An 18,455-nucleotide genomic window follows, 5' to 3' on the forward strand; every position below is an offset into this window, starting at 1 on the left:
GCCCCAAGCACAGATTCACATGCTCACAGACTCACCTGCTCTGAGCTCCACTGCTGGAATAGCAGCATGAAAAGCTCCAGGGACATACAGGGAGGAATTAAACTCACCAGCTTCAGGGTGAGGGCTAGAGGGGCAGGAGTCAGAGCAGGTCTCTCCAGGGAAGGAAGTGTTGGCAGATGGTATTGTTCTTTTGTTAAGCCCTCTCCGCCACACCACACAACCTGCAGGCGCAGGTAGGCACCAAATCTGAGCTCTCCATTAACCTGGCTAACACCATTAGCCCTACCCTGGTGATTCCCTGGGACTCCCACCTCACCAATCGCATACCCAGCCCGAAACTTTTTTCAGCAGCTTTCCCACACAAACAGCTTGCCTTGGCTCATGCTGTGGACTTCTTTAAAATCTCTCAAAGGTACATAAATCCCCAACAAGTAACGATGAGCCTTGGCATACCTGGTACCTCTTGTAAGCAGCACCAAGTCTAGCACTAGTGTCAGCCAGCCTCGGTTTACAGCACAGCCTCTCCCAAGTGACCCCAAGCCCTCCAGAGGTGGAAACCAACAGCAAATACTTTGTAGCTCCTACCAGGTGGCCTGGGCTAGGCAAAGGCAGTGATTGACCTTACCTGCAGCAGAACACCTTCAAAAGGCCCCAGAACCAACAAGCTCAGTGGGTGGCTTCAGACCACACCAGAGCACCACCCAACCAGCTCCAAAAATGACATACCCAAAGGGTAGAAGTGGCAGGCACCAGTACCCTACTAAAGTGAATCTTGATCTGTGGGGTCACCCCCACCCCCACCCCACAACAGCTTGTGTGCTGTAGTCATGGCCAGTCCTCACAGACAGTCAACATGTAGTTCAATCCTACCCACTGACATACCAACTGCAAGGAAGCATCAACCACAACAGGACGGCACACACAACCCAAAGAAAGGGTAACCCTAGAGCAGTCAGCTCAGGTGGCCAGGGAGACTGTGCCATTAGGCCCACAGGACACCTATGACATATGGCCACCTGTCAAGACTGGAAGACATAGCTGATCTACCTAATATAGAGAAATAAACACAAGGAGTCAGCTAAAATGAGAAGACAAAGAGACATGTCTCAAATGAAAAAAACAGGACAAAACCCCAGAAAAAGAACTAAACAAAATGGAGACAAGCAATCTACCAGGTATAGAGTTCAAAACACTGGTTATAAGGATGTTCAATGAACCTAGAGGAAGAATAGATTAACTCAGTGAGAACTTACACAAAGAGATAAAAATCATAAAAAAGAACCAGTCAGAAATGAAGAACACAATAACTGAAATAAAGAATACATAAGAGGGAATCAACAGCAGATAAGATGAAGCAGATGATCAAAGCAGTGATCAGAAAGGTAGCAAAAACATCCAATAGAAACAGCAAAAGAAAAAAAAAGAATTTTAAAAAATTAGGATAGTTAAAGGGACTGCTAGGACAATAACATTAAGTGTACCAACATTCACATCATAGAGGCATCAGAAAGAAAAGAGAGAGAGCAAGTGATTGAAAATCTATTTGAAGAAATTACTGAAAACTTCTGTAACCTGGAGAAGGAAATAGACATGAAAGCCCAGGAAGCAGAGAGTCTCACACAAGATGGACCCAAAGAGGCCCACACCAAGATACATCGTAATTAAAATGCCAAAGATTAAAGACATATAAAGAATCATAAAAGCAGCAAGAGAAAAGCAGTTAGTCACATATAAGGGAGCTCCCATAAGACTGTCCGCTGATTTCTTAACAGAAACTGCAGGCCACAAGGGATTGGCACGAAATATTCAAAGTGATGAAAAGTAAGGACCTACAACCAAGATTACCCTACCTAGCAAAGCTGTCTTTTAGAATCAAAGGAGAGATATCGTTTCCCAGACCAGAACAAACTAAAGGAGTTCCTAACTACTACATCAGTATTACAAGAAATGTTAAAGGGAGGAGGAGGAGGAGGAGGAGGAGGAGGAGGAGGAGGAGGAGGAGGGGAAGAAGAAGAAGAAGATCAATAATACGAATCAGAAAATACAGGGAAGAAAAAAATTCTCCCTGACAAAGGCAAATACTTAATAAAAACAGTGGACTAAATTACAAAGCTAGTGCAAAGTTTAAAAGGCAAAAGTAGGAAAACCATGTGTAATTACAACAATAAATTAACGAATAAACACAAACACACAAAAGAAGTAAAAAATAATGACAAAGACACACTGTCTTCGAACTTAAGCAACCAACTTAAAATAGATTGCTAAAAACATAGCTTGGAATATATAAAGCACATGGAAACCAGAAACCAAACATCTATAGATATGCAAGAAACCGAGAAAGGAATTGGCGGGGGGAGGGGGGGGCTGGGGGGGAGGCTGGGTGAAAAAGGGGAAGGGATTGAGATGTACAAATTGGCAGTTTTAAAAAGTGACTAGATATAAAGTACAGCATAGGGAATATAATTAATATAATAACTATGTATGATGTCACATGGGTACTAGACTTATTGGGGTGGTCACTTCTTAAGTTATATAAATGCCCAATCACTATGTTGTACAGCTGAAAGTAATGTAATATGTCAACTGTAATTTAAAAATTTTTAAAATTGTTTCAAAGAAAAGTAAAAAAAAATTTTTTAAATCTATACAGAGAAAAGTACACAAACTGTAAGGGCACAGCTCAATGCATTTTCACAAAGTGAACACATCTGTGTAACTAGCACTCAGATAAAAAAAAAAAAGTTACCCTGTAAATAAAGTAAAAGAGCACATAGTAAATACTCAATAAGATTATTCTTTTATATAAAGTATATTATTATATATACAGTTATTATTTTAATCCCATTATTTAAAATGTATTTGTTTAATTATGATTTCAATCACGGAGATTTTTAGTTTTTGAGAGGCAGTACCTATATACAGTTGTTAAGAACACAAATTCTGGATTAAGCCTCCAACCCCTAACCTTGGTTCCATCAATGGCTTTCTGTGAAATTTTGGACAAATTATGTCATCACTGTGCCTCCATTTATTTTAGGTTTGTTGGAAGAATTGAAAGAGATAATGTATGTTCAATTCTACAACTCTGTCTTGCACACAGTTAGCTCTTGCTATGTGAATGAGAAAATGCTTGAGGAAAAAATATACTACACTTAACAATGATTATTTCTGAGGACTTTAATTAGAAGAGTCTTTCATTTTACTTTCTTCCATAATCAGAAAGCAAGAAAAATTTTAAGAAATAAAGATGTCCTTTATATATTTCATAGTATATTTAATTCTAAGTAATTCCCACTATGAGAGGAGAGTCTTCTCAAATCCTTTATCATCGCTGTAATTAAAAACTTTTTTTACCCTTAACTTTCAATATTTAAGAAAAGAAGGAAGCATGATTATCAGCATCTAGTCTTCCTGCTCCAAATTCATTCCTCTATTCTACAACTCTATAGTACATGTTCTAACTCACTGATTTGCATCTGAAAAGCTATGTTCCTTTGTTTATTAATAGATGATTTCTCACATTGCTTTTGACTAGCTTGAGAAGGAAAAGCTAAATAGCTAATTTTTTAAATCCTTGGCTTGTCTATAAAAAGTACATAAAGCAAACAAGAACTATTAAGCAGTATCAAAAGATGAAGAAACTATGGGGCTTGTTTGTTTTGAAAAATTATTGTAAAATACGCACAACAGAAAATTTACCATTTTAACCATTAAAAAGTATACAATTCACTAACATTAAGTACACTCACACTGTTGCACAACTATCACCACTATTTCACTCCAGGACTTTTTCATCATCCAAACAGAAACAGCAGAACCATTAAACAGTCATTCCCCATTCCCACTTTTCTCCAATCCCTGAAAACCACAAATCTGATTTTTTCTCTATGAATTTGCCTCTTCTGGATATTTTATATAAATGGAATCATACAACATGTGGCCTTTAATGTCTGGCTTCTTTCTTTCACTCAGCATGTTTTCAACATTCACCCAAGTTGTAGCAAGTATCAGTATTGATGCCTTTTATAGTTGAATAATATTCTATTGTATTTATATATATTTTGTTTATCCATTCACCCATTGATGGATATATGAATTGTTTCTACTTTTTGGTATCATGAATAGTGCTACTATGAATATTTGTGTAGAAATTTATTTGAATACCTGTTTTCAATTCTTGTGATATATACCTAGGAGTTAAAGTGCTGGGTTATATGGTAATTCTGTTAATGTTTTAAGGAACGTATGTGACTTCATGTTTAATATAGATAGCAAGCAGCTTGCCAAACATCAATTTGCTTTAAAAAAAGAAAAAAAAACTAAACTGAGTGATTTGTCCAATAAGTCACCTATACTACCAAAACCTGTATTAGTTTTAGTTGTGGACCCAACAGGTCAATTAGTTCCACAAGCTTTTACCAAACAAATATAGCTTCGCATATACAAACTATATGCTAGGCACATTAGTTATTATACTATCTCATTCTTCATACACGTCTGCAAAGTGGTAGTATCATCACTATACAAGTGAGAAAATTCAAGCCTCAGACAGGTTAAGTTGCCCAAGTGAAAGAAACCTGTAAGTAGTGAGAATGAGATTCCAGCTCAAATCCATTGCTGTAAACACCATAAGAGGCAAGAGAGCACAATATTAGAACAAAAGAATGTGAAAAATGACCATCTGACCTGAAATACCTGGGCCATTTACAAGCTGTAAAACCTTTCTAAAATTTGGTTTCATCTTGAAAATGAAAATAATAGTCCCCTAAAGTTGTGGTAGGATTAAATGCAACATATGCAAAGTAGATGGCACGATGCCCAGTTCACAGAAATAACACACAATTGTAAATAGTAACAATTATGCCTCCTTAGGGAGTTGAAAATATTAAAAATAAAGTGACAATTTAAAATGCTTTGCAGGTATTTAACAGCACAGCAAAAATACAGTAGACTTACTACTATCTACTGTGCGTTCTGATGTGTTTAATAAAAAGCTAGTGGACGCTGGCTTTGCTCTCAATCACAAAGGCATATGATGCTAGGCAATCCACAAGCAGAGATTTATGAAAAGAACAAAATAAGGAAATTGAGGGAGAAAGACAAACGCACAAAGTGTCAATGAGGAAATGATGGTACCCAATTAGGAGAGAAAGAGTAAAGCTCAAAGAATGCATATATTAAAAGTGCTTTATATAGTGGGCATGAACTCAGTGTGACTAAGTTAAATATATTTCTTAAGAAAAATCTTTACCTGATAAATCTTACAAGTCAGATAACTATCTGGTCACTAACGCACATTCATTTGTAAATGTGGATTATGTGGGAATCTTGTACCTCTAAGAAAATAAATAGTCTGATAAAAATTTTAGAGTTTTAAGCTATATTCTCCATTTTTGAAAATATTAATTTAGTTCAGCTGCTACAGACCAACATAATTCCAAGAAAACTAGACTTGATCTGAGAAGGACAATAGAATAACAGCTAATTTTGTGTTGAGCCATTTTGGGGAAGAGGCAATCCACCATGGGCCCTGAGCATCCATACACAGGCTTGCTGACTGTGTCAAGACTATGAGTCCCTGACCGCTTACCCAGGCCATTTCCTAGGGTTGTCTCTGCAGCTGGTAACCTTCCAGACACAGACCAGGACTGCTTACAATACAAGTGGTGGGTTCTCCAATTTCTGTGTTCCTCAGCTATGATGAAAACTCATTGCATGCAGAGCTACCATCTGGGCCCACTGTGTCACCTCCATGGGACGTGGGGTCAGAGGAACTGAAGGAAATACACTGATATTCATGTTGCTTGCTGTGTTGAGTAATACAGTCCTTTGTCTCTGACCCAAGAAACTTGTATCTTCTGGCAGCATCCAAGAAACAGTAACAGGCTAATCTGCTAGTTTGTAAATAAGGTAAAAGGTAAAATCTAATCTCAGACCCTGCAGCTCTTAAGGTATGACTGAGACAAAGTGTCCCCAACATTGCACACTTCTCCAACAGGTAAATTAGTCCGTACTTCGAAAAACACCCTTTCATACCAGTCCTTACAATGCCATGCAGTACAATGGGAAACAATGTTTAGTGATGATCTTTCTTCTAAATTCTGAGAGATTGCATTTCTTCTCTTATTACCAAGATCATCAGAATTTATTCTCCTAGAGCAAAAATGTTTTCTGATATGAAAGAAAACACTTTTCTAAATTATTTTTAAAAAGTAAAAAAAGTCAACTTGTAAAACTTTGTAACACCTGAAAGGCAGATTTGAAAAATAAAATTCAATTTTCCAGTTCTTTGTGATTCACTAATCTGAGGGCAAGTCTCACCTGCTCCAACTGGGTGGCGAATGCTATGGTCACCGACATAACAAAGAAGTCGGTACAATAGTCTGCTGGTCCGATCTGATGGTAGCCTCCCTCCTCATTCAGCACTGCCACGATGTCCTTGGGCTCAAGTCCAGATAGGCTGGCAGGTACTTTGTGGAGAAAAACACAATTAAACTACATTGCAGTTTGCCATAAACCATTATAAGAATTTTGAAAGCTGCTTATGCTTTTTCATTTGCTTGGCCGTTTTCATGGATACAGTTAATATTTCATTAAGATTTCCATTGATTTTTTTTTTTTATATAACCACCATTTTCTCTCTGCATATAAAAGCCACATTTTGAAATAACATTTTTTAAACTTCAGTTTAATAAACCACATAGAAAAGGCATCACAGATTTCCTGAAGGAAGTGAATATAAACTGGGAACTGAAAAATAAGCAAGATTTGGCTAAAAAGAGGAAGGTGACTGAATAGAGAATGAAGGAGTGAAAAAGAGTGTTTTAGGGAGAAGGAACAATATTTGCAAAGGCACAGAAGCAAGAGAAAGCATGAGGTTAGAGACTGAAATAGGTGTGATGTGCCAGATCCCAGATGGAGGACTGACAAATAGAACGAGATGAGACTGGAAGGATTAGCAGAGGCCATACCACAGGGGGTTTTCTTGAAGGCCATGTTAAAACATTTGGGTATTTCCCGAAGAATTACAGAAAACCATGAAACAACTCTGAGAACTGATATAATCAAATAGGCTTCAGTATGAAGAGAATGGAGATGGACAGGGCTTTTCAAATTGATGAACGAAAAAAACCAAAACTACACACCACTAAAATAATAGACAAAATTCAGCGTTAGGGAGCAAGCAGGAAAGGGAGCATAGTCCACGCTGGTAGGCATGGACTAGTATAACCTTTTGGAGGGTAATATGTCAGGGCTTATCAAAATTGTACACACGCGTACCCTACAAACAAGTAATTCTTCTTGACTCCTCCAGGATTTAAACCTGAAGAAATAAGCTTTCTGAAGCAATGACTACAAATAGCCCAATGGCTAAGAGCACAGATTCTAGCGTCACACAGAAGCAGGTTCCAATTCCAGATCTGCCATTTACTAGTTGTATGGGGAACTATGATCTATTTTAGTCTCCATGTCTTCTTCTACAAAGCTTTTAGTGTTGAGAGGATCGAATTAAATAATAAAAGTAATGCACTTAGCACAGTATCTGACAATTATGCACTTTAATAAAGGTGGTCAGCAGAGCTTGGAAGTCAAAATAATAATTGTGACAGGTCTCTCACTGTCAGAGAAGGGAGTTACAAGTACAGAAATTGTCCCAAATAGCAATTTTTTAAAAACAATACAAAATTCTACTTTGTTCTGTTATATATAAAATAAAGAAAACTTTCCCAATGTCTAAGTTTTGTAAACAAAAGCTAAGAGCAACAAGTGCTGCATGTAAAACAATGTCACATTTGTTTGATACACTGGAGTAAAATCGGTTTACATTCCTACATGTATCTCCCTAAATACCCTGCCACCCCCCCTAAAGTTCTACCCACAGATACAACTTTTCAGAAAATATCCTTAGAAATGATGCACAAACCTTTTCCATCTCGAGGGGGAGCTCCCTTTGCTTTAAAACTATCCACTGGTGCCTTTGAATCTGTTTCCAAAGCAATGCTTATCTGTATCTCAGACTTGAACTTGGTGTATTTATTACTCAGTAATGGGTACCATTTTGGTGCCTGGAGATTAACAATAAAACAACAAAACACCTTAACAGATAACAGGAAATAAATAGTAATGGTAAATGTTCTGTAAGGTTCTAAATATATTTCCTATAGTTTCTCAGTACTTTCTCCTCTTTTAATATTTTTTTTCCCACATTTTCCTCAAAAATTAATCCTGCTTATTAGGAAGCTAACTGAATTTCCTCTTGAAGTAGAAGTTTAGAACGTCTTCTGTGCTCCTATTCCTACACTTCAACAAGTAATGTGTTAAACAGAAGAAAACACAATACATTTTTTTCTATTTTTACTGCATGTACCCAATCTCACTTCATCCCTTAAAAAACAATTTTCCATTATCATAACCCCTAAAAATTTTCACTTTTTCTGTTATACCTTTTCTGCCTGCCACATTTCTGCTTTGTTCTATTTATATCCAATGAGGAAAAGAAAAGCTTCATGTTTATAAAAACAGTAACAAAATCTAAAGTACGGGTCTAATAAGGGTTGAGTTCTGGGTTCTGAGCCACGTACTTGACTGTTATTGAAATATAAAGGCTTTCTCACAGAACCTCCGAAATTCTAGTACCCAAACCAGCCGTCAAAATCTCATGGCCCAACACCATGTGTATCATTAGTGCGGGAACCACTGGTCAGCAGGAGCACCATTTCGATACCTGGAAACAGCATTCTTAGTCTGACCACTGTTGTATAAAGGCATAGTAACAGGTGCTTATACTAATCAAAACCAAAAACTGCTGTTCTATATACGAGTTCTGTTTGATAAGAAAAATAGAATTAACTAGGCCACAGGTTTAAAAAAATTCACAACCAAGTTTTTTTTTTTAAGGCAAAACTTCCTAATTTGTTGTGTTCCTTTCATGTTATACTTATGACAAAATTTGTTAGTTTGTTGTTATACTTATTTTCTAATTTTAAGCATAAGCCTGAAAAAAAATATTCTTATTACTTGCAGATTTTATGATATATTTCTGTTATGTAGCTTAGAAAAATAAATCTGGATTTTTCTATGTTTCCATTTATTTACAGAAAATCAAACTATTTTTAACTTAAAAGATTCTATCAGCCTACTTCAAATATTTCTCCTGGCAAACAGAAAAGAATTAAGTAAGAGAACAATTGGTTTTCCTCAAACTAATGTAATTTTGAAACATTTTTCCTTAACTTTGATCACAAATATGATGACAAACTGTCAAAAAGGATGAGACAAGGGAAAAAAGAATACCAAGCGTATTTAGAGGCAGTCTCTCTATTGCCCAGGCATTCCTCTCAGATATCCTCCTTCTAAGAGGAATTACCGAAGCGATTGCAACAGAAGTGTCTTCTAGACACTTGCAAGTTGCAACAGAGAAGTTGGGTAAGAGAAACATCAGGAGCACAAAAGAAAGCAATCCTTTTTTAGGACCTAGGAACAGATCGGTGATGAGTACCCAAGGATTGGGGATAAACAAGTCTTCTTTTAAAGCATTTTAAAATTTCAGTTTCTTTTGAATGATTCCAAATTTGGGCCCGGCTGACTGGCTAATTTGCAAATATTACTGTTGTCAATCGCAAACATCTTAGTAACAGATATACTCTTCTTCACAGAATTCTAACTTATGGTTCAAATCAAGAATAGAGAACTTTAAAAGACATTAATTTTTAAAATTTATTTCCTTAAAAAAATCGTGACTGATCGCTTCTCGGCCTTTTGGCTAAGATCAAGTGTAAAAAAATCGTGACAAAGATATTAAGAAAAACTAAAAGTAAGCCTTGTCTAAAGTCAATAATGTACAAAAAGGTGGGAAGATACTCCAAATGACGTAAGAAACATTTTCAATAACAAAGAGCACTATAACACAGGAATCAGGACCCTGAGTTGTTTCCCTTCCTTCCTTCCCTCCATCCTTTTCGCGTGTGTGTGTTGGGGGGAAAGGGGGCGGGGGGGAAGTCTGCTATTTACATAAAGTACATTTCTATAAGTTCACTTACTCTGACTACTATGTACCAAACGCAAGGAGCAGGAAGCAGGGAAACCAATTAGAAGGCTACTATGATAGCCAAGGTAAGAAATGATGGTGGCTTTGGTTCAGCAGGGAAAATGCAGAATAGTAGATGGATCAGGAGGGGAAAATACCAACTGGAAAGGGTGGCTATGGAGGCAGGAAGAGTGAGGTGTCAAGGAAGACTTCTATATTTTTAGCTTGTATAACTGGAAGGAGAGTGGGGACCATTCCCTGAAGCAAGGAACGCTAGGTGAGGACCTTTGAAAGCCAAGTCCAGGAGTTGCACATGCTAAGCTCAAGTTTACAGCAACCTAGACATAGGTGTGAGCTCAAGAGAAATTTATTTCAGAAAGATACTTCTAGGTCAAAGAAATGATTAGAAGGTCAGGATTTTCTATACCGAATTCGTAAACTAAAACCTAACAACTGCCATATTGACTGAAGCCCGTGATCCATGAGGTCCAATGTCCCATGTCCTTTCCATCAATCTGATATATAATGAAAACATTAAACTGTCTAACATAATCAGTAACAAACATCAAAAGGGCAGTACCTGCTTTGTCTCTTGAGCAGTCCTTAAGTCTAGAAGAATGTAACCTATAGTTTCCTTGGCTGAAGACACAGGATCCAAGGCAAAACACTGGAGTTTGATAGGAGTACGCTGTAGCCTGTAACAGAACAATTTATGTAATAAATAAAACAGCTTTTACGTAATATTAAACTTTCTATTACCCTGGAAAAAGCTGCCTACTACTTTCAAAACAACTATGATTTTGTTGGATAACAGATATCTATTCCATATTTTCTGAAAAACTCTTCAAGTGGCAAAAATTATTATATCTACGTATAGATATATCAACTAAGTACACTGTAACGTACTTGTACAAAACATGTCAAAAATCTCTCTCAATTAAGAGGCTGTCATCTAGGTCAATGTTTCTCAAGCTTCTGTAATATACAGAACTCTTTTAAGTCAAAAACTACCATGAGTCCTTAAGATTTATTTTAAATTGTTTTACTTATACTGTCACACACACAAAACTACAAATACACATTCATGCTCACAGCTCTTTTTGTAGTTAAAAACATAAATAAACTAAGAAATTAAGTACCATAAAATCATAAACAATTAAAATTAACAATAATTTAATGTAACACATGACAATGTCCTGTAAGCATGACCTTGACTGGTGGTATAGCATGGGTTCTTTCGAGTCTGGAACCCCTATACTGGCTCTTGTAGTAAGCGGATTAGATTTTGCCATCACTTTTATCTAGTACAATGACTACGAAACGCACTTGGCACAAAATCATCATTTATATATTCCATTTATCTGTGTTATTTTATTAACTTACTAATTCAGAGTGGGTCCCTGGGCAATAACACAACTGTACCCACCACCACCACCGATGCAGGCACTAACATCTCTTATTGGCTCTGTCTAGGCATAGACTCCAGAAGCCACCTGAAAGAATACAAAATTCTAATCTTCTCTAAGAATTTAATACCCTTACACATAAATCCATGGAATGATCTATCCATAGAAGAAAATTAATTTTTCCTTGCTCTCATTTTTTTAACTTTGCATTTTGATTTGATTTAGCATTCAGAAAGAGCAAGTACTCAAGTAATTCTGCGCTTCCCAGAAGGAAATATACTTTCAATCCTTTTTAAAATGATAGCATCAGTGTTCTTGCCTGCTTTTGGTCATCAGAGTTCATGAAATAAATAAGAGGCTATTACTTTAAGTCTGCTTTATATACTAATAAAGTGTTTATATGTTTAAAATCAAGTGAAAAATTAATTAGAAAGAGTCCCTTATACAATTATACTACATATATATCTATATATCTTTGGTAAGCCAGGTAAAATATAAATGAATTAATAGAAATTACAATGAATTCCAAAGCATATAATGCCTAACCATTTAATATTTGTTGGGCATTATTATAGGACTTCCAGAACAGAATATCTATTCTCTCATACATTAGGGGAAAAAAAAGCTAGGGGAAGTGACCAAAAGCTCTGAAGTTGTACTACCATTATCCAGCTGACTGACTGACTTTGGGCAAGTTACTTAACCTCTTAGGCCTCAGTTTTCTCATCTGTAATATGGGGGAAATAATACCTACTTCATAGGTTTGTTCCCATTTTTAAAGGAATTATTGTTGCAAAGGACTTGCAAATTTTCTGGCACATTAAAAAGCAATCAACAAACTATTATTATCACTATACTCTAATGAGATACATAAATTTATTTATTCATAACAACCTAAGAAGAACATAACAAATTGAAAATAACAGTCACCTATGTTGATGGAGTGCTTTCCTGTCAATTTCCCAGGCTAACTCGGTGGCAAATTCTGGCTGGTCGGTATGTTCCACAGGATCAGTAGCCAACTGTTCTCCATCAAACTTTGCTTCTACTATAAGCATATGCTTTGGACGTTTGGGGAAATGGTGACCTGGAGTAACAGACCATACAGGTTAATCAGAAGTACACAAAAATCAAATACAACCATTTAGGATGTATTTTAAAAACTGACATACAGAGGGTGCCAAAAAAATGTATACACATTTTAAGAAAGGAAAAACCTATTAAAATTGTAATACTCAATATAGACCAATAACAAAAGATGAATACAAGTCACGTTTGACTTCTGCAATTACAAGAGGTGCTCAAAGTGGTTACCATCAGTGTCCAGACAATTCTGATTACGGCGAACTACTGCTTGAGCAACGTTGACCAAAGTGTCCACTTGTATACATTTTTTTTGCACCTCCAGTATGTTGAGAGAGGTTGACTTACCATACAATCCACAAACTACCTTGCTAACACATGTTCATGTATACACTCAAATTCATGATTCATAAGAAACACAAATTATACTGAAAGCTATAGTTTACAAATTAGTGCTTCTCAAATATTAATGTTCTAATGTTCAAATATTAATGTAAAAATATTCTATTTACGCATATTAATCACCTAGGGCCCCTGTATATTGACCACCTAGGGACGCTGTGTAACTGTAGGTACTGGTTCAGTAGCTCTAGGGTGCACTTGAGAGTCTGCATTTCTAACAAGATCATAGGTGGTGTCAATACTGTTGTGCTTAGTTCATACCTTGAGCAGCAATGATCTCAGTAACACTGAGAAAAAGAGTTAAAAATGTGATTACACCAAGTTTTAGATATTACCATAACAGTACTTAATGCAGAACACAGTCATCTGGAGAGTTGGGAGATAATCAAATTAGCAAAAACAAATTTACCTGCATATTACGTTTCCGGTTAACACAGTTAAGAAAATTTTGCAAATTAGCTGAAGAAAAATAAACACATGCATTCATTCATTCAATTTTTAAGGACAATGTTGTATATTTGCAAGTACTATTAAAATATTCTACTTACATATCACTTTTCATTGGTACTGCACGACCCAGTGTGGGGACAGAGCCAGGAGTGCAGTTTCCAGGCTCTCGGCCTCACGTGGAAAGATGCTCACTTGGGTAGTAAATGGCCATCAACTGTGATTGGATGGCCATCAGCTGTGGCTAGTTGGCCATCAGCTGTAACCAATGAGCCACTGGCCACTAATATAACTGCTGTGGCTACACTAGCAGAAAAATGGGGGCTAGCAAGAAGATGGTGGCTGAACTAGCAAGCGCAGATTGCAGTTAGCACGGAGGAGTGCGGGTTGTGGATTGCAGAGAAGTGGATGGCAGGTTGTGGATAGTGTGGCTCCTGCTTCCTGTGTCTCCAATCCAGCTGCCAGCGAGACTATAGTGGTATGACTCCCCTATCTATGGCTCCGTGGGTGTTCCTTTTTGGCCTCACCATGTCCTGTGTTCTTATGTGGGGAGCGGGACTAGAGACCCCGCCGGACGCCTTGCATGACACCCAGTTCTTTCTTTGTTGACTGAAGGCATATTCAGAGTCAGGTATCACGACAGGTGACAGAATGCAAAGAGTAAAACATAGTACTTTCCCTCAAGGAATGGAAAGTCTAATGGAAAGAAACAAACCTAAAACAATGAAAACAGGAAGCTAAAGAACTAAGGAAGCAGCAGCAAGAATCTTACTGCCAACCTGTTTATACCGTGTTTCCCCGAAAATAAGACCTAGCCAGACCATCAGCTCTAATGCATCCTTTGGAGCAAAAATTAACATATGACCCTGTTGTGCGGAAGACCATGCTCGCTGCGCCATTTGTCCCGTGGGGCGGCCTGCAGAGTCTCTGGTCCCGCTCCCCACATAAGAACGCAGGATATGGTGAGGCCAAAAAGAAACATCCATGGAGCCATAGGTAGCGGAGTCATACCACTATATTCTCGCTGGTGGCTGGGTTGGAGACACAGGAAGCAGGAGCCACACTGTCCGCAACCCGCTGTCCTAACTGCAATCCGCGCTGGCCAGCCACCATCCTCTTGCTAGACCCCATTTTTCTGTTAGCGTAGCCACAGCAGTTATATCAGTGGCCAGTTGCTCACTGGTTATAGCTGACAGCCAACTAGCCACAGCTGATGGCCATCCAATCACAGTTGATGACCATTTACTACCTGAGCCAGCACCTTTCCACTTGAGGCCGAGAGCCTGGAAACTGCATTCCTGGCTCTGTCCCCACAGACCCAGTCTTATTTTACTGTAATATAAGACTGGGTCTTATCTAACATAATATAAGACCGGGTCTTATATTAATTTTTGCTCCAAAAGACGCATTAGAGCTGGTTGTCCAGCTAGGTCTTATTATCGGGGAAACATGGTATTTCTGGTGAGGGGAACCCTGGCAAGGGGAGTTATAACCACTGTTAAGTAAATACATCCGTGCTGCTACTCACCCTGGTACAAGCTTGGTTAGGAATTAAGCTAGTCAGAAAGACCTCGATTGCAAACCTGTAAGTTTCACCTGAGGCTTTCACTGAAACTCCCTAGTAAGAAACTTGCCATATTTGACAGGGCTCTCCCAATTAGCAGTCACAGAGGCTTCTCTGTGGATCTCATTTTCAGCTGCTCTAAAAAAAAAATCACTAGGTTCCCCAAATGAATTTCACATATGTCAAAAACCCTATGGTTTTTCAGACTATCATACACATAACTATTAAGTTGGTGCAAAAGTCATTGAGGTTTTTGCAATTGTTTTTAACCTTTTAAACTGCAATGACTTTTGCACCAACCTACTATTACCTCCAATAAGCTTGAGAACAGAAGCTATGTAGTGAAGTAAACAGGGGCATGCCTCGTTCCAAAGACAAGGAATACCTGGAGAACAGAAACTCTGTTTTTTTCATCCTTAAAATCCACTACATGGCCCAAATTTGGCTCATGGTAGAAACCCAATCATTTTCTTTTGAATAAAGGGCACTTCTAGAAGTGCAGTCAAGAAACTGCAAGCCGTTCAATATAATCGAAGAGCTGGGAACATACGAATAGGTGGCAGGAAGAGAGATGAGACTGAAAAGGTAGGCGAGCCGTCTACCAAAAAAGGGTATGCTATTCTAAGATGTATAGACATTATCCTTTAGGACACCGAATGCTTTTAAGAAAATAAGATTTGCTTTTCAGAAAGTGTCCCCCCAGATAGTAATGTGGACAGACATTTTCTAGAAAAGAAGAAAACATTCATGAAACAGACGACTGAAACGATTATTACAATAGATTAGATGGATAATGAGGGCCCCAAAGCAGGGCACTCACAATGGAAACTCATTCATGTAAAGTTTATATGAAACACTTGCTGTCATTTTAAAAATAAAATCATAACACTTGGTGATGATTTGCAAGTGGGAGATGGAGTCCAGGAAGAGGAAGACTCCCAGGTTCTTGGCTTGAGGCAACAGCGTGGTTATGATGAATAGAAATACAAACAAAACAAGGAACAGTTGGAGGGAGGGCCGCGTGCTAGTTTCACATGTTTGTGGCAACACGTAACTGACATCCCTGATTCCAGGTTCTATTCCCTGCACACTGCTACTACTAAACTATACTTGCAAAAAACTGTATCCTACTTAGGAATATATGCAGCCTCCCTATTATTAACAACATTAAACTATTTGGCTTTCAAGATCCTCCAAGGCCTATTTACTCTATAGCTATACAAGTTTGTTTCTCAACACGATATTCCTATACATTCACTTTCCTCTGCCCTGGTCATCTTGCTACCTCTTCAGTGTTCCACCCACCCATGCTCAGGCCCACACCGTCCTGGGTTGTCCAATCGGCTGGAAAACCTTTCTTCTAACCTCACCTATGGAAAGCTTGCTTACCATTTAAGGCACTTCAGCCATCAACCCCACTCAACCCCAAAACCTATGTTTACAGCCCTTTCACATGTTTTTAACATTATATCGCAACATAGTGTGTCCTGCACTTTATCTTCCCAAGTTGACAAAACCCAACATCCTTGAAGGGAAAGAGAGTGCCTCATATTTCCATTTCTTCATAGCATAGGGCACAGTTCTAAGTCCAAAACCTTTTGTTAACAAAATTACAATGGGATTTCAGTCCTAGGTCTTTAAGTAATCAGTATCCTAACAAATAAAACTGCCCCAGCTCTTTATGGCTTCTGGTCATTCTTCTGTTCCAAAACTCAAAAAGTAGGTTTGCAATGTTTACTTCCCTCTCAACCCCCCAAAAAATGTCCGGTCTCCACAAAATACCTCCCATGTAAAAAAAAACAAAAACAAAAAACAAAACAAAAACCCAGTGATGCCTCTGGCCCACTCAACATGACTCCTTTTTGCATGTTATTCATAACCTATCCTCAATTTACCTATTAACTCCTATGCCCTCCACTTCCCTGAAATCTGCTCTCCAACCACACTGAATTTTTAGCATCACAGAACATGCCTCGCTTTTCCATACCTTAAGTGCCCTTTGCTCCCCCTTTGCCTGGAACCCTCTCCCTTTTTTCCACCTGCCAAATTCCTAATCAATCTTTAGGACCCAAATAAATGTCACCTCCTCCGGGAAACCTTCCCTACACAGAGGTAGAGGTGGTCATTCCTTCTTCCTTACCTTCATGAATGATTTGTTGCCACACTGTCTTTTATTCTTACATTCCCAGCACACTGCCTGATACTCAATGAGTCTCCAATAAACCAATGTCAGTCATTCAACAAACTAAACTTCAAGGCAACAAACTAAACTAAACAACAGACCCTCTTGACAACCGTGGTCCTGTAAGTCCCCCATCAAGACTTGGAAAGGCAATGGCCTCCGCAATACTCTGAAATTGCAGGAAACGTGTATACGAGTCAAAGGAAAATTCTTGCAAAGGTGTTACCGGGAGGTCGCGGAGCAGAACGTGCTTTCCAGGCACACGTTCAACTCATATAAAAGTCATCGACATGCTGCTTCTGCTGGAAATCGTTTTTTCTACACTCTCTGGGGCTAAAGCTACTCACGCTAAATACCACCTAACCTTAATAGCTCTCATACTCCCTAGAGAGGTTTTTAAATCAATTGCCTAACAGACCTCACTAGGTACAACTTTGAACAAGTCTTTGGGGACCTAAAAAGCAAAGATGACAAGGTTCTTAAGGTTCACCAAGTCTCGTTCCCACACCACTCTTAAAATTCAGGAAGCAGCAGTTGCAAAAGCAAGTCCTGGGCCGCTCACCTTCTAGGATGGACACGACGATGAGAAGCTGGTCGGACTTGGAGACCATGGTCGCGGTCTGCGGCCCGCAGGCGGGGTCTGCTGGGGGGAAGAGGGGCCCGGGTGATTTTCGGGTAGCCCGTGAGGCCCGGCGGGGCTGGCGGCGGGGCTCCCACCGCCCGATCCCGGCTCCTGACGTCCGGACCCCGCTCTGCGGCCCGGTCCTGCTGCGTCCTGCAGCGCGCCCGGCTCCCTTGCCACGGGCCGCCAGCCCAGCTCCTAACCCTGCCCGGACTCAAGGAAAAAGCCGCCCGCCACCCGGCCCAGCCCGTCTGCAGGTACAAGCGAGCCCGCCGCCCGAGGACCTTTTGCCGCCCGCGTAGCTGCTTTTCAAATGCCCCGGCAGCCGCAGCGGCCACCGCCGCGCCCCGCTTCCGCCTAGCAACCAGGCCCGCAGGCCCAGTGGCCTGGGAAGACTGGAGGACAAAGGGTGATAGAGACCAGGGCAGTGGAGGATAGAACGCCCCTCAGCCTGCTTTGCCTCCTGCCCTTTCACGCTTCCTTCCAGAACCTTAGGGCGAAAACTAGTCCATTACCTCACAGCGCCCCCTACTGGCCGGACGGGGAAAGGCGGGCGATTTGATGAGAACCAGCTGCGCAGGCGCACTGCTGCAGTACACGCTTCCTGAAGTTCCCCTAAAAGGAATGAGCTTGGTTAATTCTCTGCTTTATGCCCTAGACGCAACCTGGGAAATATATCAATAGAGATTTGTTAAAAAGGCTAGCTCCGTTGAGGTCCCAGT

General features: G+C 39.3%; 1 protein-coding gene across 5 annotated transcripts in view; it reads right to left on the bottom strand.

Annotated features, from left to right (window-relative positions):
- Nucleotides 1–18,156, bottom strand: part of CEP120 (centrosomal protein 120) — a 63,243-nt gene extending 45,087 nt beyond the window's left edge. For 3 of the 5 annotated variants that reach the window (XM_019728016.3, XM_019728015.3, XM_019728017.3), the window contains exons 1-6: nucleotides 18,018–18,156; nucleotides 17,674–17,751; nucleotides 12,364–12,520; nucleotides 10,608–10,722; nucleotides 7,925–8,066; nucleotides 6,322–6,470 (exon numbers count right to left, since the gene is read on the bottom strand). In XM_019728016.3, coding sequence (XP_019583575.3) covers nucleotides 6,322–6,470; nucleotides 7,925–8,066; nucleotides 10,608–10,722; nucleotides 12,364–12,520; nucleotides 17,674–17,722 — 612 coding nt within the window. In that variant the 5' untranslated portion in view covers nucleotides 17,723–17,751; nucleotides 18,018–18,156. Of the gene's footprint in view, nucleotides 1–6,321; nucleotides 6,471–7,924; nucleotides 8,067–10,607; nucleotides 10,723–12,363; nucleotides 12,521–17,673; nucleotides 17,940–18,017 lie in introns of those variants that run through there. The other 2 variants (XM_019728018.3, XM_074328555.2) reach the window with 2 other exon arrangements.
- Between the last annotated feature and the right edge of the window lie 299 nt (nucleotides 18,157–18,455).

The sequence above is a fragment of the Rhinolophus sinicus genome, chromosome 3 (assembly GCF_057876585.1).
Source record: "Rhinolophus sinicus isolate RSI-liver-muscle chromosome 3, RSI-T2T, whole genome shotgun sequence".
NCBI classification, from domain to species: domain Eukaryota; kingdom Metazoa; phylum Chordata; class Mammalia; order Chiroptera; family Rhinolophidae; genus Rhinolophus; species Rhinolophus sinicus.